The sequence below is a fragment of the Pristiophorus japonicus genome, chromosome 7, assembly GCF_044704955.1.
Source record: "Pristiophorus japonicus isolate sPriJap1 chromosome 7, sPriJap1.hap1, whole genome shotgun sequence".
Taxonomy (NCBI): domain Eukaryota; kingdom Metazoa; phylum Chordata; class Chondrichthyes; family Pristiophoridae; genus Pristiophorus; species Pristiophorus japonicus.
The window spans coordinates 214693991-214718628 of NC_091983.1; the positions used below are offsets into that span (position 1 = coordinate 214693991).

The following is a 24638-nucleotide window of genomic DNA, read 5'->3' on the forward strand; positions in this document are numbered from 1 at the left end:
TTCCTCGACATATCGGTCTAGAAAACCATCCCTAATACACTCCAGGAAATCCTCCTCCACCGCATTGCTACCAGTTTGGTTAGCCCAATCAATATGTAGATTAAAGTCACCTATGATAATTGCTGTACCTTTATTGCATACAACCCTAATTTCTTGTTTGATGCTGTCCGCAACCTTACTACTACTGTTAGGTGGTCTGTACACAACTCCAACCAGCGTTTTCAACCTCTTCGTATTCCGTAGCTCCACCCATACCAATTCCACATCATCCAAGCTAATGTCCTTTCTTACTATTGCATTAATTTCCTCTTTAACCAACAATGCCACCCTGCCTCCTTTTCCTTTCTGTCTATCCTTCCTAAATGTTGAATACCCTTGGATGTTGAGTTCCCAGCCTTGGTCACCCTGGAGCCATGTCTCCGTGATGCCAATTACATCATACCTGTTAACTGCTATCTGCGCAGCTAATTCGTCCACCTTATTCCGACTACTCCTCGCATTGAGGCACAGAGCCTTCAGGCTTGTCTGTCTAACACACTTTGCCCCTTTAGAATTTTGCTGTAATGTGGCCCTTTTTGTATTTTGCCTTTGGTTTCTCTGCCCTCCACTTTTACTTTTCTTCTTTCTATCTTTTGCTTCTGCCCCCATTCTACTTCCCTCTGTCTCCCTGCATAGGTTCCCATTCCCCTGCCATATTAATTTAACTCCTCTCCAACAGCACTAGCAAACACTCCCCCTAGGACATTGGTTCTGGTCCTGCCCAGATGCAGACTGTCCGGTTTGTACTGGTCCCACCTCCCTCAGAAATGGTTCCAATGTCCCAGAAATTTGAATCCCTCCCTTCTGCACCACTCCTCAAGCCATGTATTCATCTGAGCTATCCTGCGATTCCTACTCTGACTAGCACGTGGCATTGGTAGCAATCCTGAGATTACTACTTCTGAGGTCCTACTTGTTAATTTTGTTAATTGTTGTTACCAATTTAAGGGTATCTAAGGGTTAAGGCATGGCAGGAGCGCTCGGTCACGTGATATGCTCCTACTGTACCATGTGGGAACTCAGGGACACTTCCGGTGTCCCTGACGACTACGTGTGTGAAAAGTGTATCCGCCTCCATCTCCTGACGGACCGCGTTGCGGAATTGGAGCTGAAGGTGGATTCACTCTGGAGCATTCACGATGCTGAGAATGACATAAGTGGCACGTGTAGTGAGTTGGTCTTACCGCATGAGAAGGATCCACAGCCAGCTAGGGAATGGAAGACCAGCAGGAAGAGTAGTACAAGGAAGGTAGTGCAGGGGTCCCATCTGGTCATCCCTCTGCAAACCAGATACACTGCTTTGAGTGCTGTTGAGGGAGATGACTCATCAGGGAAGAGCAGCAGCAACCAAGTTCATGGCACCGTGGCTGGCTCTGTTGTACAGGAGGGCATGAAAAAGAGTGGGAAAGCGATAGTGATAGGGGATTCAATCATAAGGGGAATAGATAGGCGTTTCTGCGGCCGCAATCGAGACTCCAGGATGGTATGTTGCCTCCCTGGTGCAAGGGTCAAGGATGTCTCCGAGCGAGTGCAGGACATTCTAAAAAGGGAGGGAGAACAGCCAGTTGTCGTGGTGCACATTGGTACCAACGACATCGGTAAAAAAAAAAGGGATGAGGTCCTACGAGACGAATTTAAGGAGCTAGGAGCTAAATTAAAAAGTAGGACCTCAAAAGTAGTAATCTCGGGATTGCTACCAGTGCCATGTGCTAGTCAGAGTAGGAATTGCAGGATAGCACAGATGAATACGTGGCTTGAGCAGTGGTGCAGCAGGGAGGGATTCAAATTCGTGGGGCATTGGAACAGGTTCTGGGGGAGGTGGGACCAGTACAAACTGGACGGTCTGCACTTGGGCAGGACCGGAACCAATGTCCTAGGGGGAGTGTTTGCTAGTGCTGTTGGTGAGGAGTTAAACTAATATGGCAGGGGGATGGGAACCAATACAGGGAGACAGAGGGAAACAAAAAGGAGACAAAAACAAAAGACAGAAAAGAGATGAGTAAAAGTGGAGGGCAGAGAAACCAAAGGCAAGAAACAAAAAGGGCCACTGAATATAAAAGGGCTGCAGGAGGGGTCAAAACTAACAATCATGGTTTAAAAACTAGGATGAAAACACTCGACCTAAATGCACGCAGCATTCGAAATAAAGTAAATGAGTTGACGGCACAAATCATTACAAATGGGTATGATTTGGTGGCCATTACAGAAACATAGTTGCAAGATGGCCAAGACTGGGAATTAAACATACAGGGGTATCTGACGATTCAGAAAGATAGATAAGAAGGGAAAGGAGGTGGGGTAGCTCTGTTAATAAAAGATGATATCAGGGCAGTTGTGAGGGATGATATTGGCTCCATTGAACAAAATGTTGAATCATTGTGGGTGGAGATTAGAGATAGTAAGGGGAAAAAGTCACTGGTCGGCGTAGTTTATAGGCCCCCAAATAATAATTTCACGGTGGGGCGAGCAATAATCAAGGGAATAATGGAGGCATGTGAAAAAGGAACGTCAGTAATCATGGGGGATTTTAACCTACATATCGATTGGTCAAATCAAATCGCACGGGGTAGCCTGGAGGAGGAATTCATAGAATGCATACGAGATTGTTTCTTAGAACAGTATGTAACAGAGCCTACAAGGGAGCAAGCCATCTTAGATCTGGTCCTGTGCAATGAGACAGGAAAAATAAACGATCTCCTCGTAAAAGATCCTCTCAGAATGAGTGATCACAATATGGTTGAATTTGTAATACAGATTGAGGATGAGGAAGTTGTGTCAGAAACGAGCGTACTATGCTTAAACAAAGGGGACTACAATGGGATGAGGACAGAGTTGGCTAAAGTAGACTGGAAACAAGGACTAAACGGTGGCACAATTGAGGATCAGTGGAGGACTTTTAAGGAGCTCTTTCATTGTGCGCAACAAAAATATATTCCAGTGAAAAAGAAGGGCGGCAAGAGAAGGAATAACAACCGTGGCTAACCAAGGAAATAAAGGAAAGTATCAAATCAAAGACCAATGCATATAATGTGGCCAAGGTTAGTGGGAAACTAGAGGATTGGGAAAATTTTAAGCAACAGCAAAGAATGACTAAAAAAGCAATAAAGAAAGGGAAGATAGATTACGAAGGTAAACTTGCGCAAAACATAAAAACAGATAGTAAAAGCTTTTACATATATATAAAATGGAAAAGAGTGACTAAAGTAAATGTTGGTCCCTTAGAAGATGAAAAGGGGGATTTAATAATGGGAAATGTGGAAATGGCTGAGACCTTAAACAATTATTTTGCTTCCGTCTTCACAGTGGAAGACACAAAAACCATGCCAAAATTTGCAGGCCACAGGAATATGGGAAGGGAGGACCTTGAGATAATCACTATCACTAGGGGGGTAGTGCTGGACAGGCTAATGGGACTGAAGGTAGACAAGTCCCCTGGTCCTGATGAAATGCATCCCAGGGTATTAAAAGAGATGGCGGAAGTTATAGCAGATGCATTCGTTATAATTTACCAAAATTCTCTGGATTCTGGGGAGGTACCAGCGGATTGGAAAGCAGCTAATGTAACGCCTCTGTTTAAAAAAGGGGGCAGGCAAAAGGCAGGTAACTATAGGCCGGTTAGTTTAACATCTGTAGTGGGGAAAATGCTTGAAACTATCATTAAGGAAGAAATAGCGGGACATCTAGATAGGAATAGTGCAATCAAGCAGACGCAGCATGGATTCGTGAAAGGGAAATCATGTTTAACTAACTTACTGGAATTCTTTGAGGATATAACGAGCATGGTGGATAGAGGTGTACCGATGGATATGGTGTATTTAGATTTCCAAAAGGCATTCGATAAGGTGCCACACAAAAGGTTACTGCAGAAGATAAAGGTACGCGGAGTCAGAGGAAATGTATTAGCATGGATAGAGAATTGGCTGGCGAACAGAAAGCAGAGAGTCGGGACAAATGGGTCCTTTTCCGGTTGGAAATCGATGGTTAGTGGTGTGCCACAGGGATCAGTGCTGGGACCACAACTGTTTACAATATACATAGATGACCTAGAAGAGGGGACAGAGTGTAGTGCAACAAAATTTGTAGATGACACTAAGATTAGTGGGAAAGCGGGTTGTGTAGAGGACACAGAGAGGCTGCAAGGAGATTTGGATAGGTTAAGCGAATGGGCTAAGATTTGGCAGATGGAATACAATGTCGGAAAGTGTGAGGTCATCCACCTTGGGGGAAAAAAAACAGTAAAAGGGAATATTATTTGAATGGGGAGAAATTACAACATGCTGTGGTGCAGAGGGACCTGGGGGTCCTTGTGCATGAATCCCAAAAGGTTAGTTTGCAGGTGCAGCAGGTAATCAGGAAGGCAAATGGAATGTTGGCCTTCATTGCGAGATGGATGGAGTACAAAAGCAGGGAGGTGTTGCTGCAACTGTATAAGGTATTGGTAAGGCCGCACCTGGAGTACTGCGTGCAGTTTTGGTCACCTTACTTAAGGAAGGATATACTAGCTTTGGAAGGGGTACAGAGACGATTCACTAGGCTGATTCCAGAAATGAGGGGGTTACCTTATGATGATAGATTGAGTAGACTGGGTCTTTACTCCTTGGAATTCAGAAGGATGAGGAGTGATCTTATAGAAACATTTAACATCATGAAAGGGATAGACAAGATAGAGGCAGAGAGGTTGTTTCCATTGGTAGGGGAGACTAGAACTAGGGGGCACAGCCTCAAAATATGGAGGAGCCAATTTAAAACCGAGTTGAGAAAGAATTTCTTCTCCCAGAGGGTTGTGAATCTGTGGAATTCTCTGCCCAAGGAAGCAGTTGAGGCTAGCTCATTGAATGTTTTCAAGTCACAGATAGATAGATTTTTAACCAATAAGGGAATTAAGGGTTACGGGGAGCGGGCGGGTAAGTGGAGCTGAATCCACGACCAGATCAGCCATGATCTTATTGAATGGCGGAACAGGCTCGAGGGGCTAGATGGCCTACTCCTGTTCCTAATTCTTATGTTCTTATGTTCTTTTTAAATTTAGCTCCGAGCTCCCTTGTAGTACCTCATCCCATTTTTTACCTATATACACCACGGCAACTGACTGTTCACCCTTCCTTTTCAAAATGCCCTGCACCCGCTGCAAGAGAGTAGAGCGCTTGCTTTGGGAGTCTCGTGTCTGGCATGCAAACTATGTGGCCTGCCCAGCGGAGCTGATCAAATGTGGTCAGTGCTTCAATGCTGGAGATGTTGTCCTGGACGTGGACGCTAATGTTGGTGCGTCTGTCTTCCCAGGGGATTTGTAGGATCTTGCGAAGACTACCTCCTTAGTGATTGCGATTGTGCTAAGTTGAACAAGCAATTGTTAAACTAAATTGTGATTCCATGAAGGTTTGTTTTAACTAGGAGGGGCAGTGACAATATATTATTAAATGCATGTATATGCTCATGGACATTGATAGTGAAGCAAGGATTTTTTTTAATGTATTCATTCATGGACTGTGAACATCGCTGGCACGGCCAGCATTTATTGCCCATCCCGAATTGCCCTTCAGAAGGTGGTGGTGAGCCACTGCCTTGAACCGCTGCAGTCCATGTGAAGGTACTCCCACAGTGCTGACTGTTCAAGGTGGTAAGCTTGAGGAACTGAAAACACATCTCCTGGGATGGATGAATTATACCCATGGATACCTGGAGATTCAAGAGATTTGCGAACCACCTATAATTTTTACAGAATCATCTCAGGATTCAACAAACAGGAAACAGGCAAATATAGTTCTCGTGTTCAAAAAGAGCAGCAGACCAAACATGGCAAGTACAGCCTCAACTCAATAATTGTAAAACTAATAGGATCAATAATCAGGAACAAAATGTAGAAGTACTAGTAATAGCTTAACAAATGGCAAGCACAGTTGTAGAAGGGGTAGATCTTTCTTGATCAAACTCAGGAGGAGGCCATTCAGCCCATCGACCCTCTTTAAAAAGAGCTGTCAAATTTAGTCCCCAGCTTATTCCCTATGACCCTGAAAATTAGATTCTCTTCAAATACTTGTCCAATTGCCTTTTAAAAGTTCCGATGGAATCTAATTCCATCACCCTTTCAGTTACCAGATCATAACAACCCTGTGTGTGAAATAATTTCTCCTCACTTCCCCTCTAGTTCTTTTGGCAATTATTTTAAACCTGTGACCTCTGGTTACTGACCCACTTGCCAGAGGAAACCGTTTCTCCCTACTTGCACTTCCAAAATCCTTCATAATTTTGAATACCTCTTATGTCTCCCCTTAACTTTCTCTGCTCTAAGGAGAACAATCTCTCCACATAACTGAAGTACCTCATCCCTGATCTTATCCTGGTAAACCTCCTCTGCACCCTCTCCAAGGCTTGATATCCTTCCTAAAGTGTGGTGCCCAGAATTGTGTACACTACTCCAGCTGAGGCCTCACCAGTGTTTTATAAAGGTTTAGCAAAACTTCCTTGGTCAACAGAATTTGCACCTGGGTTTATCAGTGACAGATGAAGTACAATACAGACAACTGCAACAACACAAAACCAAAATACTGCGGATGCTAGAATCTGGAATAAAAACAGAAAATGCTAGAAATCTCAGCAGGTCAGGCAGCATCTGTGGAGGGGAAGTAAGAATAGGAGGCATGTGTACTAGTGGTGTTGTTAGCTCATTGCTCACCATGTTTAAACAGTATGAATTGGCAGTAAACTGTTATATTGTCATCAATTTTCAAATCTTCAGAGGTCACGCTGAAGCTGTACTGAAATTCTGGCCACTGACTTAAGGGGGCATCAAGGCCACAGAGGAGAGCAAAAAGGTTGATCTCTGCTGCCAAAGGGAAGAAATATAAGGAATGATTTCATAATCTAGGGCTCTTCAGGTTAGAAAGGGATGTTTGAGAAGGGACCTCAACATTAGTTAACAAAATAGAGGAAGTAAACTGAGTGCATACTTTGGTATGCAGTGGCAGCAGGCAAGAGGGTACAGGTTCAGAGTTTAAAAAAAAATTTGTTCATGGGATCTGGGCATCGCTGGCAAGGCCAGCATTTATTATCCATCCCTAATTGCCTTTGAGAAGATGGTGGTCAGACGTCTTCTTGAACTGCTGCAGTCCGTGTGGTGAAGGTACTCCCACAGTGCTGATAGGGAGGGAGTTCCAGGATTTTGACCCAGCGATGATGAAAGAACAGTGATATACTTCCAAGTCAGGATGGCAGAAAAAATAGAAGAGCAAATTATTATTTAAATGGAGAAAAATTGCAAAGTGCTGCAGTACAGAGGGACCTGGGGGTCCTTGTGCATGAAACACACTAAGTTAGTATGCAGGTACAGCAAGTAATCAGGACGGCAAATGGAATATTGGCCATTATTGCAAGGGGGATAGAGTATGTAAGCAGAGAAGTCCTGCTACAACTGTACAAGGTATTGGTGAGGCCACACCTAGAGTACTGCATTCAGTTTTGGTCTCCGTATTTAAGGAAGGATATACTAGACCCGTTTGAGAAAGAACAAGATGCTGTAATGGGGAGATGATGAGATTGGTACTTGGGAAGGATGAAATCTTTATTTGAACCTAACTTATTAAAGTTTTCAAATGCAACAGCAAACTAGATTGCCATTATTGTTTTGGGGAAATGCTGAGTTGGCTGTTGTAACTGGAAAATGGATAACCTTGGTAAACAGTCACGCCACCTGGGACTGTATAATTGAGTACTGCTCCGTGAATTAGGTTGGAATAACCAAGGGTTGATTTATAATAGCAATTACCATCCCACCGACTCCAATCCAGAATTGCTGTAATGAAAATTGTAACGATGTATTTTCTTCACAGGATGCCTGATTGTAGATTCCAAAGCTCAGATCTGTATTATCTTAATCTATGGAATCTGATTCTGAATTAACTTTTGATCATTCATTTAAGTAAATGGTGTGATATGATTTTGTCTTTTAAATGCTACAATAGTGACCTTGAAAGAAACTAATTTTTTTTCCAAGTTGATTTATCCCATTAATCGAAAGTAACTGGCTGAACCATATGGACTCAGTGGCATATTTGATCCCTGATAGGTGCTGAGTTAGCTGATCTCCACCTGAATACTGCTGGTACTACAATTAGCTTCGACAACCTTGAGTTAACAGAAGGAATAAATCATCCAAGTTTCCTGATTTTTTTTTTTAATCTAGCAACCTTTGATGGAAGTCCGCATGTGAGGATGCTGGACGAGAACAGGATCAGACTATTAGCTATACTGGAGAAAATAACCTTTGATAATCATTATCCTCAGATGTTTGAGTCTTATTGCAACTGTCTGGGAATGAGAATCAGACTAAGTGTGCAAAAAGGCACAAAAGGTGGACATATTAACTGCGCGGATAGCAGTTCATGGATACGATGTAATTGGCATCACAGAGACATGGCTCCAGGGCGACCAAGGCTGGGAACTCAACATCCAGGGGTATTCAGCATTTAGGAAAGATAGAGAGGAAAAGGAGGCGGGGTAGCGTTGCTGGTCAAAGAAGAAATTAATGCAATAGCAAGGAAGGATATTAGCTTGGATGATGTGGAATCAGTATGGGTGGAGCTGTGGAATATCAAAGGGCAGAAAACGCTGGTGGGAGTTGTGTACAGGCCACCAAACAGTAGTAGTGAGGTTGGGGAAAGCATGAAACAAGAAATAAGGGATGTGTGCAATAAAGGTACAGCAGTTATCATGGGCGACTTTAATCCACATATAGATTCGGTGAATCAAACTGGTAGCAATGCGGTAGCGGAGGATTTCCTGGAGTGTATTAGGGATGGTTTTCTTGATCAATAGGTGGAGGAACCGACTAGAGAGCTGGCCATCCTAGACTGGGTGATGTGCAATGAGAAGGGACTAATTAGCAATCTTGTTGTGCGAGGCCCCTTGGGGAAGAGTGACCATAATATGGTAGAATTCTTTATTAAGATTGAGAGTGACACAGTTAATTCAAAAACTAGGGTCCTAAACTTAAGGAAAGCTAACTTCGATGGTATGAGGCGTGAATTGGCTAGAATAGACTGATAAATGATACTTAAAGGGTTGACGATGGATAGGCAATGGCAAACATTTATAGATCACATGGAAGAACTTCAACAGTTGTACATCCCTGTCTGGAGTAAAAATAAATAGGGAAGGTGGCTCAACCGTGGCTAACAAGGGAAATTAAGGATAGTGTTAGATCCGAGGAAGAGGCACATAAATTGGGCAGAAAAAGCAGCAAATCTAAGGACTGTGAGAAATTTAGAATTCAGCAGAGGAGGACAAAGGGTTTAATTAGGAGGGGGAAAATAGAGTACGAGAGGAAGCTTGCCGGGAACATAAAAACTGACTGCAAAAGCTTCTATAGATATGTGAAGAGAAAAAGATTAGTGAAAACAAACGTAGGTTGGACTCGGGTGAATTAATAATGGGGAACAAAGAAATGGCCGACCAATTGAACAAATACTTTGGTTCTGTCTTCATGAAGGAAGACACAAACGACCTTCCGGATGTACTAGGGGACCGAGGGTCTAGTGAGCAGGAGGAACTGAAGGATATCCTTATTAGGCGGGAAATTGTGTTGGGGAAATTGATGGGATTGAAGGCCGATAAATCCCCGGGGCCTGATTGTCTGCATCCCAGAGTACTTAAGGAGGTGGCCCAAGAAATAGTAGATGCATTGGTGATCGTTTTTCAACAGTCTATCGACTCTGGATCAGTTCCTATGGACTGGAGGATAGCTAATGTAACATCACTTTTTAAAAAAGGAGGGAGCGAGAAAACGGGTAATTATAGACCGGTTAGCCTGACGTCAGTAGTAGGGAGAATATTGGAATCTATTATTAAGGATAAAATAGCAGTGCATTTGGAAAGTGGTGACAGGATCGGTCCAAGTCAGTATGGATTTATGAAAGGGAAATCATGCTTGACCAATCTTCTAGAATTTTTTGAGGATGTAACTAGTAGAGTGGACGAGGGAGAATCAGTGGATGTGGTGTATTTGGACTTTCAAAAGGCCTTTGACAAGGTCCCACATAAGAGATTGGTGTACAAGATCAAGGCACATGATATTGGGGGTAATGTACTGGCGTGGATAGAGAATTGGTTGGCAGGCAGGAAGCAGGGAGTCGGGATAAACTGGTCCTTTTCGGAATGGGAGGCAGTGACTAGTGGAGTACCGAAGGGCTCAGTGCTGGGACCCCAGCTCTTCACAATATACATTAATGATTTGGATGAAGGAATTGAGTGTAATATCTCCAAGTTTGCAGATGACACTAAGCTGGGTGGCGGTGTGAGCCGTGAGGAGGATGCTGCTAAGAGGCTGCAGGGTGACTTTGACAGGTTAGGTGAGTGAACAAATGCATGGCAGATGCAGTATAATGTGGATAAATGTGAGGTTATCCACTTTGGTGGCAAAAACACAAGGGCAGAATATTATCTGAATGGCGGCAGATTAGGGAAAGGGGAGGTGCAACTAGACCTGGGTGTCATGGTTCATCAGTCATTGAAAGTTGGCATGCAGGTACAGCAGGTGGTGAAGAAGGCAAATGGCATGTTGGCCTTCATAGCTAGGGGATTTGAGTATAGGAGCAGGGAGGTCTTACTGCAATTGTACAGGGCCTTGGTGAGGCCTCACCTGGAATATTGTGTTCAGTTTTGGTCTCCTAATCTGAGGAAGGACATTCTTGCTATTGAGAGAGTGCAGCGAAGGTTCACCAGACTGATTCCAGGGATGGCTGGACGGACATATGAGGAGAGACTGGATCAAGTGGGCCTTTATACATTGGAGTTTAGAAGGATGAGAGGGGATCTCATAGAAACGCATAAGATTCTGACGGGACGGGACAGGTTCGATGCGGGAAGAATGTTCCCGATGTTGGGGAAGTCCAGAACCAGGGGACATAGTCTTAGGATAAGGGGTAGGCCATTTAGGACTGAGGTGAGGAGAAACTTCTTCACTCAGAGTTGTTAACCTGTGGAATTCCCTGCCGCAGAGAGTCGTTGATGCCAGTTCATTGGATATATTCAAGAGGGAGTTAGATATGGCCCTTACGGGATCAAGGGGTATGGAGAGAAAGTGGGAAAGGGTACTGAGGTGAATAATCAGCCATGATCATATTGAATGGTGGTGCAGGCTCGAAGGGCCGTATGGCCTACTCCTGCACCTATTTTCTATGTTACCCAGAGCTGGAGCGCTCAAGTGTTTGACTGGTGGAATGTGTAGTAATTCTAGCATTAACGATATGGAAACAAAGTGATCTTTAAATGTTTATAGCAAGGCTTATTGACAAAGGTATTAAAGCTACATTATATCATGAAATGGATTACTTTAACAGTATCACTTTTGATTTGCTAGTTGTAAAATATGTGTTTCAGGAGTTCTGATTATTTCAGATAATGAATGTTTTTATTGGATTTGAAATGTGCTGCATATAGGCTTAACTATATATTCCACAACAAAGTTCAAACAAGTTTTTTTGTTCTTTTAAATTCCAAGGAAAAGGAGTTCACGTTCTTCAGAAGTATGTGATTGGAGAATCTAGTAAATGGCTGGAAGTTGTTTACAAATGGCAGTCTCTTCAAGATCTTAGCAAAGAACAAGAATGTACTTCAGATGTTACTGAAACTGGGATAAAACGGCCAACACAGCAGGAGAGCAGTGAAACAAGAAAAAGGCCAAAGTTAGAGCTGGATAAACCTCAAGCGACAGTCTTTGATGGAAGTCCAATGGGACAATGTGATCTTCATTCAATAATTGAAGGAAGCTGCCAGAATAATGCACCAATACAGAGCCCACCTTCACCTGATGAGCTGCTTAACCCCAAGGGTCGAGGTGCTGCATCCTCTATACATTTTAGAGTATCTTGTCGCTGCAGTGGGAACATTGCTAAAAGCTTTACGTCGCAGGTATTTGCATTGCTTTCAAATCATTTGTGTAATTTAAGGCACAGGGAATTAAAATGTGTTTTGAGCAAAGCTTCAGAGGGAAATTACTCATTTATAGCAACGTTTGCAAAACGACGGTAACTTTTTATAATTTGGCTGTTTATGCTATTTGTGTTTAAATCTATTACCAGCACAAATGTGTGTTTGCATTTGAACAGATGTCCTGTGATGACATTTAGATATTTCTTCTTGCACTGCTGTTCATTACTAAAATAACAAAACAGTTTAAAACTGGGGAATTATCGGAATTAAACAGATGCAGTTTTTTAACTTGCTGATTTTTCTCCCCTCCTCTCTGAACGTGTTGCCGTTTTGCTGGTTTACAGGTACCAACACCATCCAACATCGCACCCAGTTGCACATTATTCATTATGAATCTTGAAAGTGAGTGTCAACAGGCTATTTGATTACTAGGGGTGATGCCCTCTTCCACTGTCCACACATCATGCAGGCAGCAAAAGCACAGCATCGTTAAAAGCACAGCTAAAGTTATTAATGGAAGAACTGCTTTTGGTGAGCATAATTAAGCAGTGAAAGTAATTACAGCCCCAGTGAAATCATTCTAACAGATATACAACTTGATGATCAGCAAGATTTTCAGTGATTCCCATGGTCATTCCAGACAGCTTGCTAATATTAAGATGCTATTTCTGTTATGAATGATTTGATTGGATGCTGTAAATCACCAACTGTACCAATAGAGTTTAATAAATTCACTCATCCATAATTCTTCCATTATATCGTTTGACCTTGCTGTTAATGGTGCTGTGCACACAGCTGCATTGCAGTATAAGAAAACCTATTGCATATGTACTGGAAGTAATTAGTAGATTATGGAACTAACATGATTGGTTATTGACTGAGCATTAATCCCATTTGAAATCCTGCAAAGGAATACCAGGGAGAGAAGTGGAGCTAAGTCCAGGATTAGATCAGCCAGGATCTTATTAAACGGCGAAGCAGGCTCGAGGGGCCAAATAGTCTGCTCCTGCTTCTATTTCTTATGTTCTTAGGGGTTTTTAAAGGAGAACTAGATCTACTACTTTCTATAGTGTAGAAATGTGCAGGCTAAAGCATACTGTAACCACCTTGTGTGTAAATAAATTTCTTCTAACCACCCTTTTAAGCTTTGATTTTTTTTTAATTGTGTTCCCTTGTTACAGTTTCATGGACCAGTTGAAACAATATCAGTAGTTACCTCATCATAACCCTGAATAATCTTACAAGATTAAAGGGTGACTTCACAGCTCTTGTGCAAAAATCTCTAAATGTTAAGTCTCACTTCATAACTATAACTACTTGTCTTAATTAACATCTTAGTGAATCTACACTTCACCTTTTCCATTGTTTTTATAGTCTCCCTCAACCAATGACACCAAAAGCAGATGAATTGGTTAATCATTTCATTGCTGAGTGAAAGATCTTGCTCTGCACAATATAGCTATAACATTTGCCTATAAATCAATAGTAATTTCACTTCAGAATAATATATCAAGTGTGAAGCGCTTTTAAATTTTGTTTTAGAGATGTGATGGGGCACTATATAAATGCAAGTTTTTAAGTCTATTCCTTTTCTGTCAAAAGAGAAAACGCTTATCTTAGCAAGATAATCCTGAAATTAATTCACAATAGCAAATATGGAATTCCATGACCACATCCTACAGCATAATTCACAGTGAGACTAACACTCTTGTGGGGGGGGGGAAATCCTGAAAAACATCCACATTCCATTGTCAGTATTTTAAATATTTTTATTTAAACTTTAGCTAAACCATTCATGAACTGTATGACAATATATTATGCTGCTCATCCCATTGAGTTATCACATTTCAGGTAAGTAACTAAAATAAGTCAGATTTAAATTTTAAATGAGAGCTATATTGTTTCATTGAATGTGTAATAGTTCCAGTGTTTCCATGGTGCCATCTGTTCTGACTTGTGACATTCTGTCTGAGATTCCAAACATATTTCATGGAAATTATGTTATGATATTAAACAAGAACATTTTAGAAGTGGAATGAGAGTGTGCAATTTCTGGAGTCCATGAACACTTTGCCCCAACAAGGATTGCATCCAATTTACTTAATCCCCTAAGGGGAAACTTCAATAAAGTTGACTTCATTCTGTTCAGAAAATATGATTTGACAGATTTTCACTGTAGTAGAAGGTGCAGCTTATAAAAGCTGAGAACTTAGGGGGTTCATGGCAACTTGTCTCATTTGTAAATGCACAAGTTCTAGGAAAATAAATGAGTAATTTTTGTGGCTAATTGTTTTTTCACAGGAGCTAGGAAGAGCAATTGGTGTTGCACTTGGCAGAGAAATGGGCTGGAAAGCAGAATTGAGAAACCCCATGCTGGAGGTAAGAACTGTAGTTTTTCATCTGTCATTAGGAAAATGCTGGAGTCCATTATTAAGGAAGTAGGAGCAGGACATTTGGAAAAGCATAATTCAATCAAGCAGAGTCAGCATGGTTTTATGAAAGAAATCATGTTTGACAAATTTGCTGGAATTCTTTGAGGATGTAATGAGCAGGGTGAATAAGGGGAACCAATGGATGTGGTGTATTTGGATTTCCAGAAGGCATTCGATAAGGTGCCAGATAAAAGGTTACTGCACAAGATAAAAGCTCACGGGGTTGGGGGTAATATATTGGCATGGATAGAGGATTGGCTAACTAACAGAAAACAGGGAGTAGGGATAAATGGTTCATTTTCCGGTTGGCAAATGGTAACTAGTGGGGTGCCGCAGGGATCAGTGCTGGGGCCTCAACTATTTACAATTTATATTGGATGAAGGGACTGAGTGTAACATAGTCAAGTTTCCTGATGATACAAAGATGGGTGGGAGGAGGACACACAAAATCTGCAAGGCGATTTAGACAGGCTAAAAGCGTGGCCAAACATTTGGCAGATGGAGTATAATGTGGGAAACTGTGAGGTTATCCACTTTGGCAGGAAAAATAAAAAAAGCAAATTATTATTTAAATGAAGAGAAATTACAAAATGCTGCAGTACAGAGGGACCTGGAGTTCCTTGTGCATGAAACACAAAGGGCCCAAGTTTCCACACGAAAAAAAACGGGCACCCCTCCGAGCTGGGCGCCCGTTTTTCGCGCCTAAAACGGCGCCTAAAAAAAAACACGCTATTCTCGAGCGCCCTGCAGCTCCTTGTCTGCCTGACGTGGCGTGCAGGGGGGGCGGAGCCTACACTCGCGCCGATTTTGTAAGTGGGAGGGGGCGGGTACTATTTAAATTAGTTTTTTCCCTGCCGGCAACGCTGTGCGTGCGCATTGGAGCGTTCGCGCACGCGCAGTGTGAAGGAAACATTGGCACTCGGCCATTTTTGTAGTTCTTTGTAGCTGTTTAATTTTTGAAAATTTTTAAATAAAAGCACATTGCCATCAGCACTGAGGCTTCTTGTAACCTTCTCACTGTCTCCTCCTCCCCCCCCCCCCCGGGAATGAACGGCTGTCTCCTCCTCCTCCCCCTCCCCCCCCCCCCCCCCCCCCCCCAGCTCAGCGGCAATGAACGGCTTTCTCCCCCCCCCCCCCCCCCCGCTCAGCAGCAACGAACGGCTGTCTCCTCCTCCTCCCCCCCCCCCCCCCCCCCCTCTCCCGCTCAGCGGCATCAAACAGCTTTCTCCCCCACCCCCCTGCTCAGCGGCAACGAACGGCTGTCTCCTCCCCCCCTTCCCTCCCACCTCGTTCTGGACGCCTAATTTGTAACCTGCGCCTGATTTTTTAATGTGTAGAACAGGTTTTTTCAGTTCTACAAAAATCTTCACTTGCTCCATTCTACTTTAGTTTGGAGTACATTTTCACTGTGGAAACTTTGAAATCAGGTGTCAGTGGCCGGACACGCCCCCTTTTGAAGAAAAAATTCTGTTCCAAAGTAGAACTGTTCTACCTGACTAGAACTGCAGAAAAAAAAATGTGGAGAATTGCGATTTCTAAGATAGTCCGTTCTCCACCAGTTGCTCCTAAAAATCAGGCGTAAATCATGTGGAAACTTGGGTCCAAAATGTTAGTATGCAGGTACAGCAAGTAATCAGGAAGACAAATGGAATGTTGGCCTTTATTGCAAAGGGGATGGAGTATAAAAGCAGAGAAGTTCTCCTATAACTGTACAGGGTATTGGTGAGGACACACCTAGGGCTAGACTTTACACTTTTGTGCTTATCGCCAAAAATGGGCGTTATTTCCAGTGTGGGCGGCAAAAAAGGGTTTTCAGATTGCCAGCTTCTCGCCCATTCTCAAAGTACCTAGTCTCCATTTTTTAAAATGAGCGTTACGGCGAGCAATATGAAATGGGCGATAGTGTTACATTTCTTTGACCTTCTGCCGTAAAGTGTCGCTGTCCTTAGCAACGGCATGGCAACGCTCGATTCCCACGATTCAGAAGGTCATGGGTCATCATGACATGCGCAGAAGAGGAGACAGAGAGAGAGGGAGCTCAAAGGGACTAAAGGCGTGTCTGGGTGTGGTGTGGCTACTTTGGGAGGAAGGAGGGAGACTTTAGAACTTTGTAGCAAGTAGGGAAACAAAAATTAGCTGTTACCAGCTACATATTTGCTCGAATTTGGCCTATAATGGAGAGAGAGGAGGAGGCATCACAGCACACTGTGCAGACTGAGGCTGGAGAGAGCAGTGAGGTGGGAGAGGAGCACATTGGAGGGCGCAAAAGAGCGAGGAGGTTCTCGGACGAGGCAAATACCTCCCTCCTGTAGGAGGTCAAGTTATGCTGGGGTGATTTGACACCGGGAGGGTGTGGGAAGCCCACCCCAAAGGCCTACCAGAGGATATGGACCGAGATAGCAGAGGTGGTCTCATCGGCGACCAACGGGGTTCACGAAGGCAACCAATGCTGCAAACGATGGAACTTGTGGGACCCGCAAGAGTAAGTATTACGTTGATTTGCATGTACTTATTTATTTATATAATTTGATTTGTAACAGTCATGAGCGACTATCAGCAGATGTGAGGTCTTTTACTTTTACCAGGAATTTTTACTCAAAGCCTGCGGTCACGATGCACGTCTTTAGGTAAAGAATGATAATTTTCATAACCGACAGATGTAATCATGATTGTTATGTGTTGCATCAGTGTCTGTGACAGTACCTAACAATTATATCACGCAATGATCTCATGCCATGTCGTCCTGTCACCTTTTACAGAAGAAGCTATCGACAATGAGGTCCATGCAGAGGCGAACGGATGGGGGGGGGCCACCAGTCCCCAGCGACATCACTGAGATGGAGAAGCGTTGCTCGCACTCGTGGGGAAGCACACCCGGACAGCCACGGATGCACCTGCAGACTCTGAAGTGATGCCACGTGAGTAAAGCTTACACCATTGCGTGATGTAAAGTCAATAGATGCCACACCCACTCATATCCGACCAATCATATATGATAGATGATTTCTAAAATTGTCATAGAAATGATGATGGCCTGATGAAAATCATTGCAATGTGAATGTGTTGATGGTCATGAAATGTGATGGCTGTGATGATTTTGAGAGCGGTGGTGCTTTTGTCGTGCATATGGTGTGCGTAGCACTGGACTCGCCTTGTGACCTTAGCACCCCCTTCTCCTCTACCCTTCTCCTCTAATAATCTCATTTGTGTTTTGCAGCTCAGCGCGTCCCAAGGCAAGACCACAGAGACCAGAAGGTGGGGGCGCGGGGCCCGACTCTCCGGACGATCCAACATCTGGTGCTGAGGAGCTTCGATTCTCACCCGTCAATCCGCGGGTCTGTTCTCCACGGATGAGAGCGCAGACTTCGAGGAACCTGCATCGCCACGTTCCAGAAGCCATTCCACCCCAAGGCCATCTAGTGGTCCTCCGGTCATTCCCGCCTCCACTCTGGAGGTACTGGCCCCAAGCACCTTGCCACAGGGCACCCCATTTGTCCCCAGGATGTCACCGACCCTGCGGAGGTCTCGTGGACGCGACAGGTCTGTTCCATGAGCGCCACATGAGAGCGGAGGATGATACAGCTGTCTAGGAGGACTGAAGACTTGGTGACCAGCTCATCGAAGCATTGGGGGGGGGCATATCCTGACAGCTGGTCACCATGACCGAGTACATTCCGCGGATGGCGGAGGTCCTGGAGGCGATAGCCAGGAACACTGCTGGCATATGCCTCCCAATGGTCCCCGAGCACGGCACTCCACCCCTAGGTTCCGCACCATCACTGCGAACGACAGATGAGAGAAAGAACCAAGATCCTGCTTCTGCATCTGAGAATGTTGCCCCCTCGGCACCCCCCACTCCCGTACCCGTGCAACCACCACATCTGCCTTCATCCCCCCCAATGAGGCATCGCCTGAGGAGCTCCTCGTCCAGGCACGAGGAAGAGAAGGGGTAGAGGTGGGGAGAAGAAGGGGAGGGGGGAAGGAAAGTGAGGTGCATGTCTGCCGGTGATGGCTGTGTTACCAATTGTATGCAATTTGTTGTAATGTATGGGGGCTGGGGACCACCCTCCTGCTTTGCCTTTGTATTCTGTGTTGCTGGACATGTTGAACATTTGATTGATGTCAATGGTGGAAAAAGTGGGGTGTGGGCGCGGGTTGGGTGTTATTGCCTGTGATACGTATGATTTCAGACCGATGTTGGCATAATTTTATTTTTATTGAACATAACCTTCTTGCGCATTGATTCAGATAGCTGGACCATTACACACTGGTGATTCCTTAACATGAAAGGGTTAACTTAACAAACTTTAACTAGCACCAAGGTGATGGGCGCCATCGATGTCTGAGCTGCACACACACAGCAGTGTGTCAGCGTTGTCACTCACATCAACGCTCTTTCAGGCAAATCATTCAGACATCAACCCCTCATGTAAGAGTCTTGCAGCTATGTATCCACCCAGGGCCCTTTACTGCAGTCTGGAGGGAGTTGGCATGGTTGCATAGCCAGCCTGATTGTCTGGCCCTAGGTCCGTGTCCAGCCCCTTGTCGTTCTCTTACTCCACCTCAGGAGAGAGAGAGGATCAGTGCCTTCTGGCAATTCTTGGCCCCTCCTGATAGCCAGGTTGTGCAGCATCGAGCACACGACCACGAATTTGCCGACTTGCTCATGGTTGTATTGTAGCTCCCCTCCTGAGTGGTCAAGACATCTGAAGCGCTGCTTCAGCACAGTTATTGTTTGCTGGCCCCATTGCATTGAAAGTATAACAGCGATTGATCAAAAGCAATGATTTCCTAACTAAACTACACTTAGAGCAAACCCCCAATAGTCCACAGTCTTAAAATATGTCTGTTGAGATGTTCACTTCACTTGAGAAGAATTCCAGAGTCAATGCAAACTCCTCCGAAGTTGAAGCAGCCTTTTGAATGAAGCTACCTGCAAGTTTAAAAATGGCAGCCACACCGCTGGCGTTCATTCAGAACAGTTCCACTTTTTCTGGGTGGTTTTGTGGGTGAGCGATATTGTGGCCGATAAGTGTGCGAGGTGGTGAAAGTGACGGTGGACGATCTCTTGGGCGTTAGTTTCGCCAAATGTGCTCTTTACAACAACAAAAAGTGGGCGGGTGGTATTATTGAATCTCGGCTTTAATTCCGTGCGGAAAGTTACGCTGGGCGATATTATGGGCTTTGATTTCACCTATTCTGATGATTCCGCCCCGAAAAAGCGGCCGGGCAGTAATATTTTTTTCCCGGCGTTAAGCACATGGGGAAAGTAACGCTCAGCGATAAGTTTCCTAAAAATGCCCATCAGTTTCCATTTTGTGCTAAAATTGGCGATATATGGGCGTTAGATGTCATTTCAGTGGTAAAATGGGCGTTAAGTGGGCATTAAGAATGCAAAAAAAGTGGAGGTTCTAGCCCCTAGAATATTGCGTACAGTTTTGGTCTCCATATGTAAGGAAGGATATAATTGCTTTGGAGGCTGTTCAGAGAAGATTCACTTGGTTGATTCCAGAGACGAGGAGGTTGACTTATGAAGATAGGTTGGGCCTATACTCTTTGGAATTCAGAAGAATGAGAGGTGATCTTATTGAAACATAAGATAACAATGGGGCTCGAAAAGGTGGATGCAGAAAGGATATTTCCACTCATAGGGGAAATTAAAATTATGGGACATAGTCTTTGAATAAGGGGCCGCCCATTTAAAATTGAGATGAGGAGAAATTTCAGGCTCGAGGCCTACTCCTGCTCCTATTTCTTTTGATAGATGTGCAGTAATGACTGGGATGTTTCAAAGTTTAGACTTCAAAGAAAACTTTTTCCTGAGGCAGTGTTACACCGTTTGCATTTTTCTTTATTTTATGACCAATTTTGTATTTACTCTGTTCTTTTTGACAAATCGGGAGCAGCAACAGCAACAACCTGTATTTATATAGCGCCTTTAACGTCCCAAGGTGCTTCACAGGAGCATTGAGATAAAAATTTGACACCAAGCCGCATAAGTAGAAATTAGCGCAGGTGACCAAAAGCTTGGTCAAAGAATTAGGTTTTAAGCAGCGTCTTTAAGGAGGAAAGAGAGGTGGAGACGCTTAGGCAGAGAGTTCCAGAGCTTAGGGCCTAGGCAACAGAAGGCACGGGCACCAATAGTTGAATGATTATAATCAGGGAGGCTCAAGAGGGCAGAATTAGAGAAGCGCAGACGTCTTGGGGGGGGGGGGGGGGGGGGGGTTGTGGGGCTGGGGGAGATTACAGAGATAGGGAGAGGCAAGGCCATGGACAGATTTGAAAATAAGGATGAACATAAGAAATAGGAACAAGATTAGGCCATTTGGCCCCTCGAGCCTGCGCCGCCATTCAATAAGATCATGGTTGATCTGATCATGGACTCTGCTCCAATTACCTGCCCGCTCACCATAACCCTTTATTCCCTTATCGCTCAAAAATCTGCCTATCTCCGCCTTAAATATATTCAATGACCCAGCCTCCACAGCTCTCTGGGGCAGAAAATTCCATATATTTACAGCCCTCTGAGAGGAAATTCCTCCTCATCTCAGTTTTAAATGGGCGGCCCCTTATTCTGAGACTATGTCCCTTAATTTTAGTTTCCCTCTGAGTGGAAATGTCCTCTCTGCATCCATCTTGTCGAGCCCCCTCATTATCTTATCTGTTTCAATAAGATCACCTCTCATTCTTCTGAACTCCAGTGAGTATAGGCCCAACCTCCTCAGCCTATTTTGATAAGTCATCTCCGGAATCAACCTAGTGAACCTTCTCTGAACAGCCTCCAATGCAAGTATATCCTTCCTTAAATACGGACACCAAAACTGTGCCAAGTACACTAGGTGTGGCCTCACCAATACCCTGTACAGTTGTAGCAGGACTTTCCTGCTTTAATACTCTATCCCCCTTGCAATAAAGGCCAACATTCCATTTGCCTTCCTGATTACTTACTGTACCTGCATACTAACTTCATGCACAAGGACCCCCAGGTCCCTCTGTATTGCAGCACTTTGCAATTTTTCTCCATTTAAATTATAATTTGCTTTTCAATTTTTTCTGCCAAAGTGGATAACCTCACATTTTCCCACGTTATACTCCATCAGCCAATTTTTTGCCCACTCACTTAACCTGTCTATGTCCCTTTGTAGATTGTTTGTGTCCTCCTCACAATTTGCTTTCCCACCCATCTTTGTATCATCAGCAAACTTGGCTACATTGCACTCGGTCCCTTCATCCAAGTCATTAATATAGATTGTAAATAGTTGAGGCCCCAACACCGATCCCTGCGGCACCCCACTAGTTACTGTTTGCCATCCGGAAAATGACTCATTTATCCCAACTCTCTGTTTTCTGTTAGTTCGCCAATCCTCTATCCATGCTAATATATTACTCCCAACCCCGTGAGTTTTTATCTTGTGCAGTAACCTTTTATGTGGCACCTTATCGAATGACTTCTGGAAATCCAAATACACCACATCCATTGGTTCCCCCTTATCCACCCTGCTCATTACATCCTCAAAGAACGCTAGCAAATTTGGCAAACATGAATTCCCTTTCATAAAACCATGCTGACTCTGCTTGATTGAATTATCCTTTTCCAAATGTCCCGCTACTGCTTCCTTAATAATGGACTCCAGCATTTTTCCAACGACAGATGTTAGGCTAACTGGTCTATAGTTTCCTGCTTTTTGTCTGCCTCCTTTTTTAAATAGGGTCATTACATTTGCGGTTTTCCAATCCGCTGGGACCGCCCCAGAATCCAGTGAATTTTGGTAGATTACAACTAATGCATCCACTATCTCTGCAACCACTTCTTAAAAGACCCTAGGATGTAAGCCATCAGGTCCAGGGCACTTGTCCATCTTTAGTCCTAATATTTTTGAAATCGAGCCGTTACTGAACCAGAAGTCAGCAAGCACAGGGATGATGGGTGGGATTCAAATTCTCTTTCAGTACTTGGGGATACAATTTGATTATGGCTGTCAAATTACTGATGAAATTTATTGGCCTAAGAATCGGTAGTGCTTCAGCAAAAATGTCATTTAAAACAGAATTGGTTTAAGAATGTTCCTACTTTTTCTTAATTGGACAGTTTTTATTTACAGATAGTCATGTACCTGTCAAATATGAGAATTTGTGATGCAGAGTGAAAGCCATCTCCAAAAGTAGAATATATTATTTAGGATTTTGACGTCTTAATTTCTGCTGAATAAATCTAAAAATTTTAAATTTTAAATAAATGTTAAACATACAGTTGCAGAATGTCTATACTTTACTTTTCTTATACATTAACAAAGCCTCCCTAGTCGGGATATAAAGCACTTGAGTTGCAAATATTCAGCTCACTGGCTCGGTAACAAAATCTGATGAAGTTAATAGGAAATTTACTGGATATCTTAAATAACAGAAAATGCTGGAAGTACACAGGCCTATCAGCATGTGTAAAGAAAAAAAGATTGATTGTTTCAGGAGTAACGTCTCTTGGATATTTCCAATTTTATGGAAAAATGATTTGCCTCTATTTATCACTGTCGGCAGCTTATGTTTTGCAAAGCTTGTAACTTTTTAACTGATGAGAGAATGTTGTATTTCTGTTTGCGACACAATGCACTATAGTCCAAAGCTAGTCCACCAAATTTCACCAGGAACACAAAAGCTGCAACAAATATACCTAAATATTCTGTATCAATCGAAAAAGTCTATACCTAATATACCAGTGGTCTGATTTAATTTTCTTTGTTTCTCTCGCTTTCTCTGCCCTCTCCCTTATTCCCTTATTCCCTAACTTGGGTGCTTTGCGCTTGATCCCATCCCAAATCTAAAATGCTGTCCCCCATTGGAGTTAAATGGAGCCACTTAAGATTGTCAGGTTATCCCCATAACTTGCCTCACTGGAGTAGCTGGGGAGAGAAGTGGGTATACAAAATGTCAGTTTCATTTTGACTAAAATTGACCTGTAACGTTAACAATGTTTAATCGAGAAAATTCTGTCCATTGTCTACGGTCCCCGCCACTAACTCTATTCCCTAGCACTGATTCCTTCCCTCACCCTAGCATCTGTCTGAGGCTGAACCAGACTGTCCGCAACCTTGGTGTCATATTTGACCCTAAAATGAGCTTCCGACCACATATCCGTACCATAACTAAGACCGCCTTTTTTCACCTCCGTAACATTGCCTGTCTCTGCCCTGCCTCAGCTCATCATCTGGTGAAACCCTCATCCATGCCTTTGTCACCTCTAAACTTGATTATTCCAATATACTCCTGGTTGGCCTCCCACGTTCTAACCTATGTAAACTTGAGGTCATCCAAACATCGGCTGCCTTTGTCCTAACTCGCACCAAGTCCCATTTACCCATCACCCCTTTGCTCATGTTTTGTGTCATCTACATTGGCTCCCGGTTAACCATCGCCTCGATTTTAAAATTCTCATCCTTGTTTTCAAATCCCACCATGGCCTTGCCCCTCCCTATCTCTATAATCTCCTCCAGCCCCACATCCACCCCGCGATATCTGCACTCCTCTAATTCTGGTCTCTTGAGCATCCCTGATTTTAATCGTTCAACCACTGGTGGCCTTCACCTGCCAAGGCCCTAAGCTCTGGAATTCCCTGCCTAAGCCTCTCTACCTCTCTTTCCTCCTTTAAGACGCTCCTTAAAACTGACTTCTTTGACCAAACTTTTTCCTAATTTTTCCTTATGTGGCTCGGCATCAAATTTTGTTTTATAACACTCCTGCGAAGCACCTTGGGAAGTTTTACTGCATTAAAGGTGTTATATAAAATAAGTTGTTGTTGAATTAAACCTTGCATAGATGCTTATTTCCTAAATGTGAAACTATATATATATATATATATATATATAAAACATGTATTTATTTATTTATTATAGATTTCTTCTAAACCCCTCTCCTGCTGAGTGACTTTCCCTGCCTTTGCACTTCCCATCCTCAAACCCTAGCATCCCATCCTCCCCTTCGCACCTCCCCCCTCCCCCCTCAGCCTCCTCCACCCCTGCATGCCAGCTCTCTAACCTTGCTGGACCTGAAGACTGCACTTAATCATGACATCTCATATGCAACACTACATGATGCTGACTAGAAGAAGTATACAAATAATGACAATTTATGTCTTTAAAATGGGACTGAATTACATCTGTGTGCCCTGATCCAATTATCTCTTGCCCCCTAACCCTGCTTCACCTGAACCCTACACTTGGTATTGACTCCCTAAGTGCAACACCCTAA

At 43.6% G+C, this 24638-nt stretch overlaps 1 protein-coding gene across 1 annotated transcript in view; it reads left to right on the forward strand.

Annotated features, from left to right (window-relative positions):
- The window catches only part of thumpd2 (THUMP domain containing 2), a 61734-nt gene that overhangs the window by 19658 nt on the left and 17438 nt on the right, over positions 1 to 24638 (forward strand). Inside the window, exons 3-4 of the mRNA XM_070885779.1 lie at positions 11534 to 11943; positions 14266 to 14343. Of these exons, the coding sequence (XP_070741880.1) occupies positions 11534 to 11943; positions 14266 to 14343 (488 nt within the window). The remainder of the gene's footprint in view (positions 1 to 11533; positions 11944 to 14265; positions 14344 to 24638) is intronic.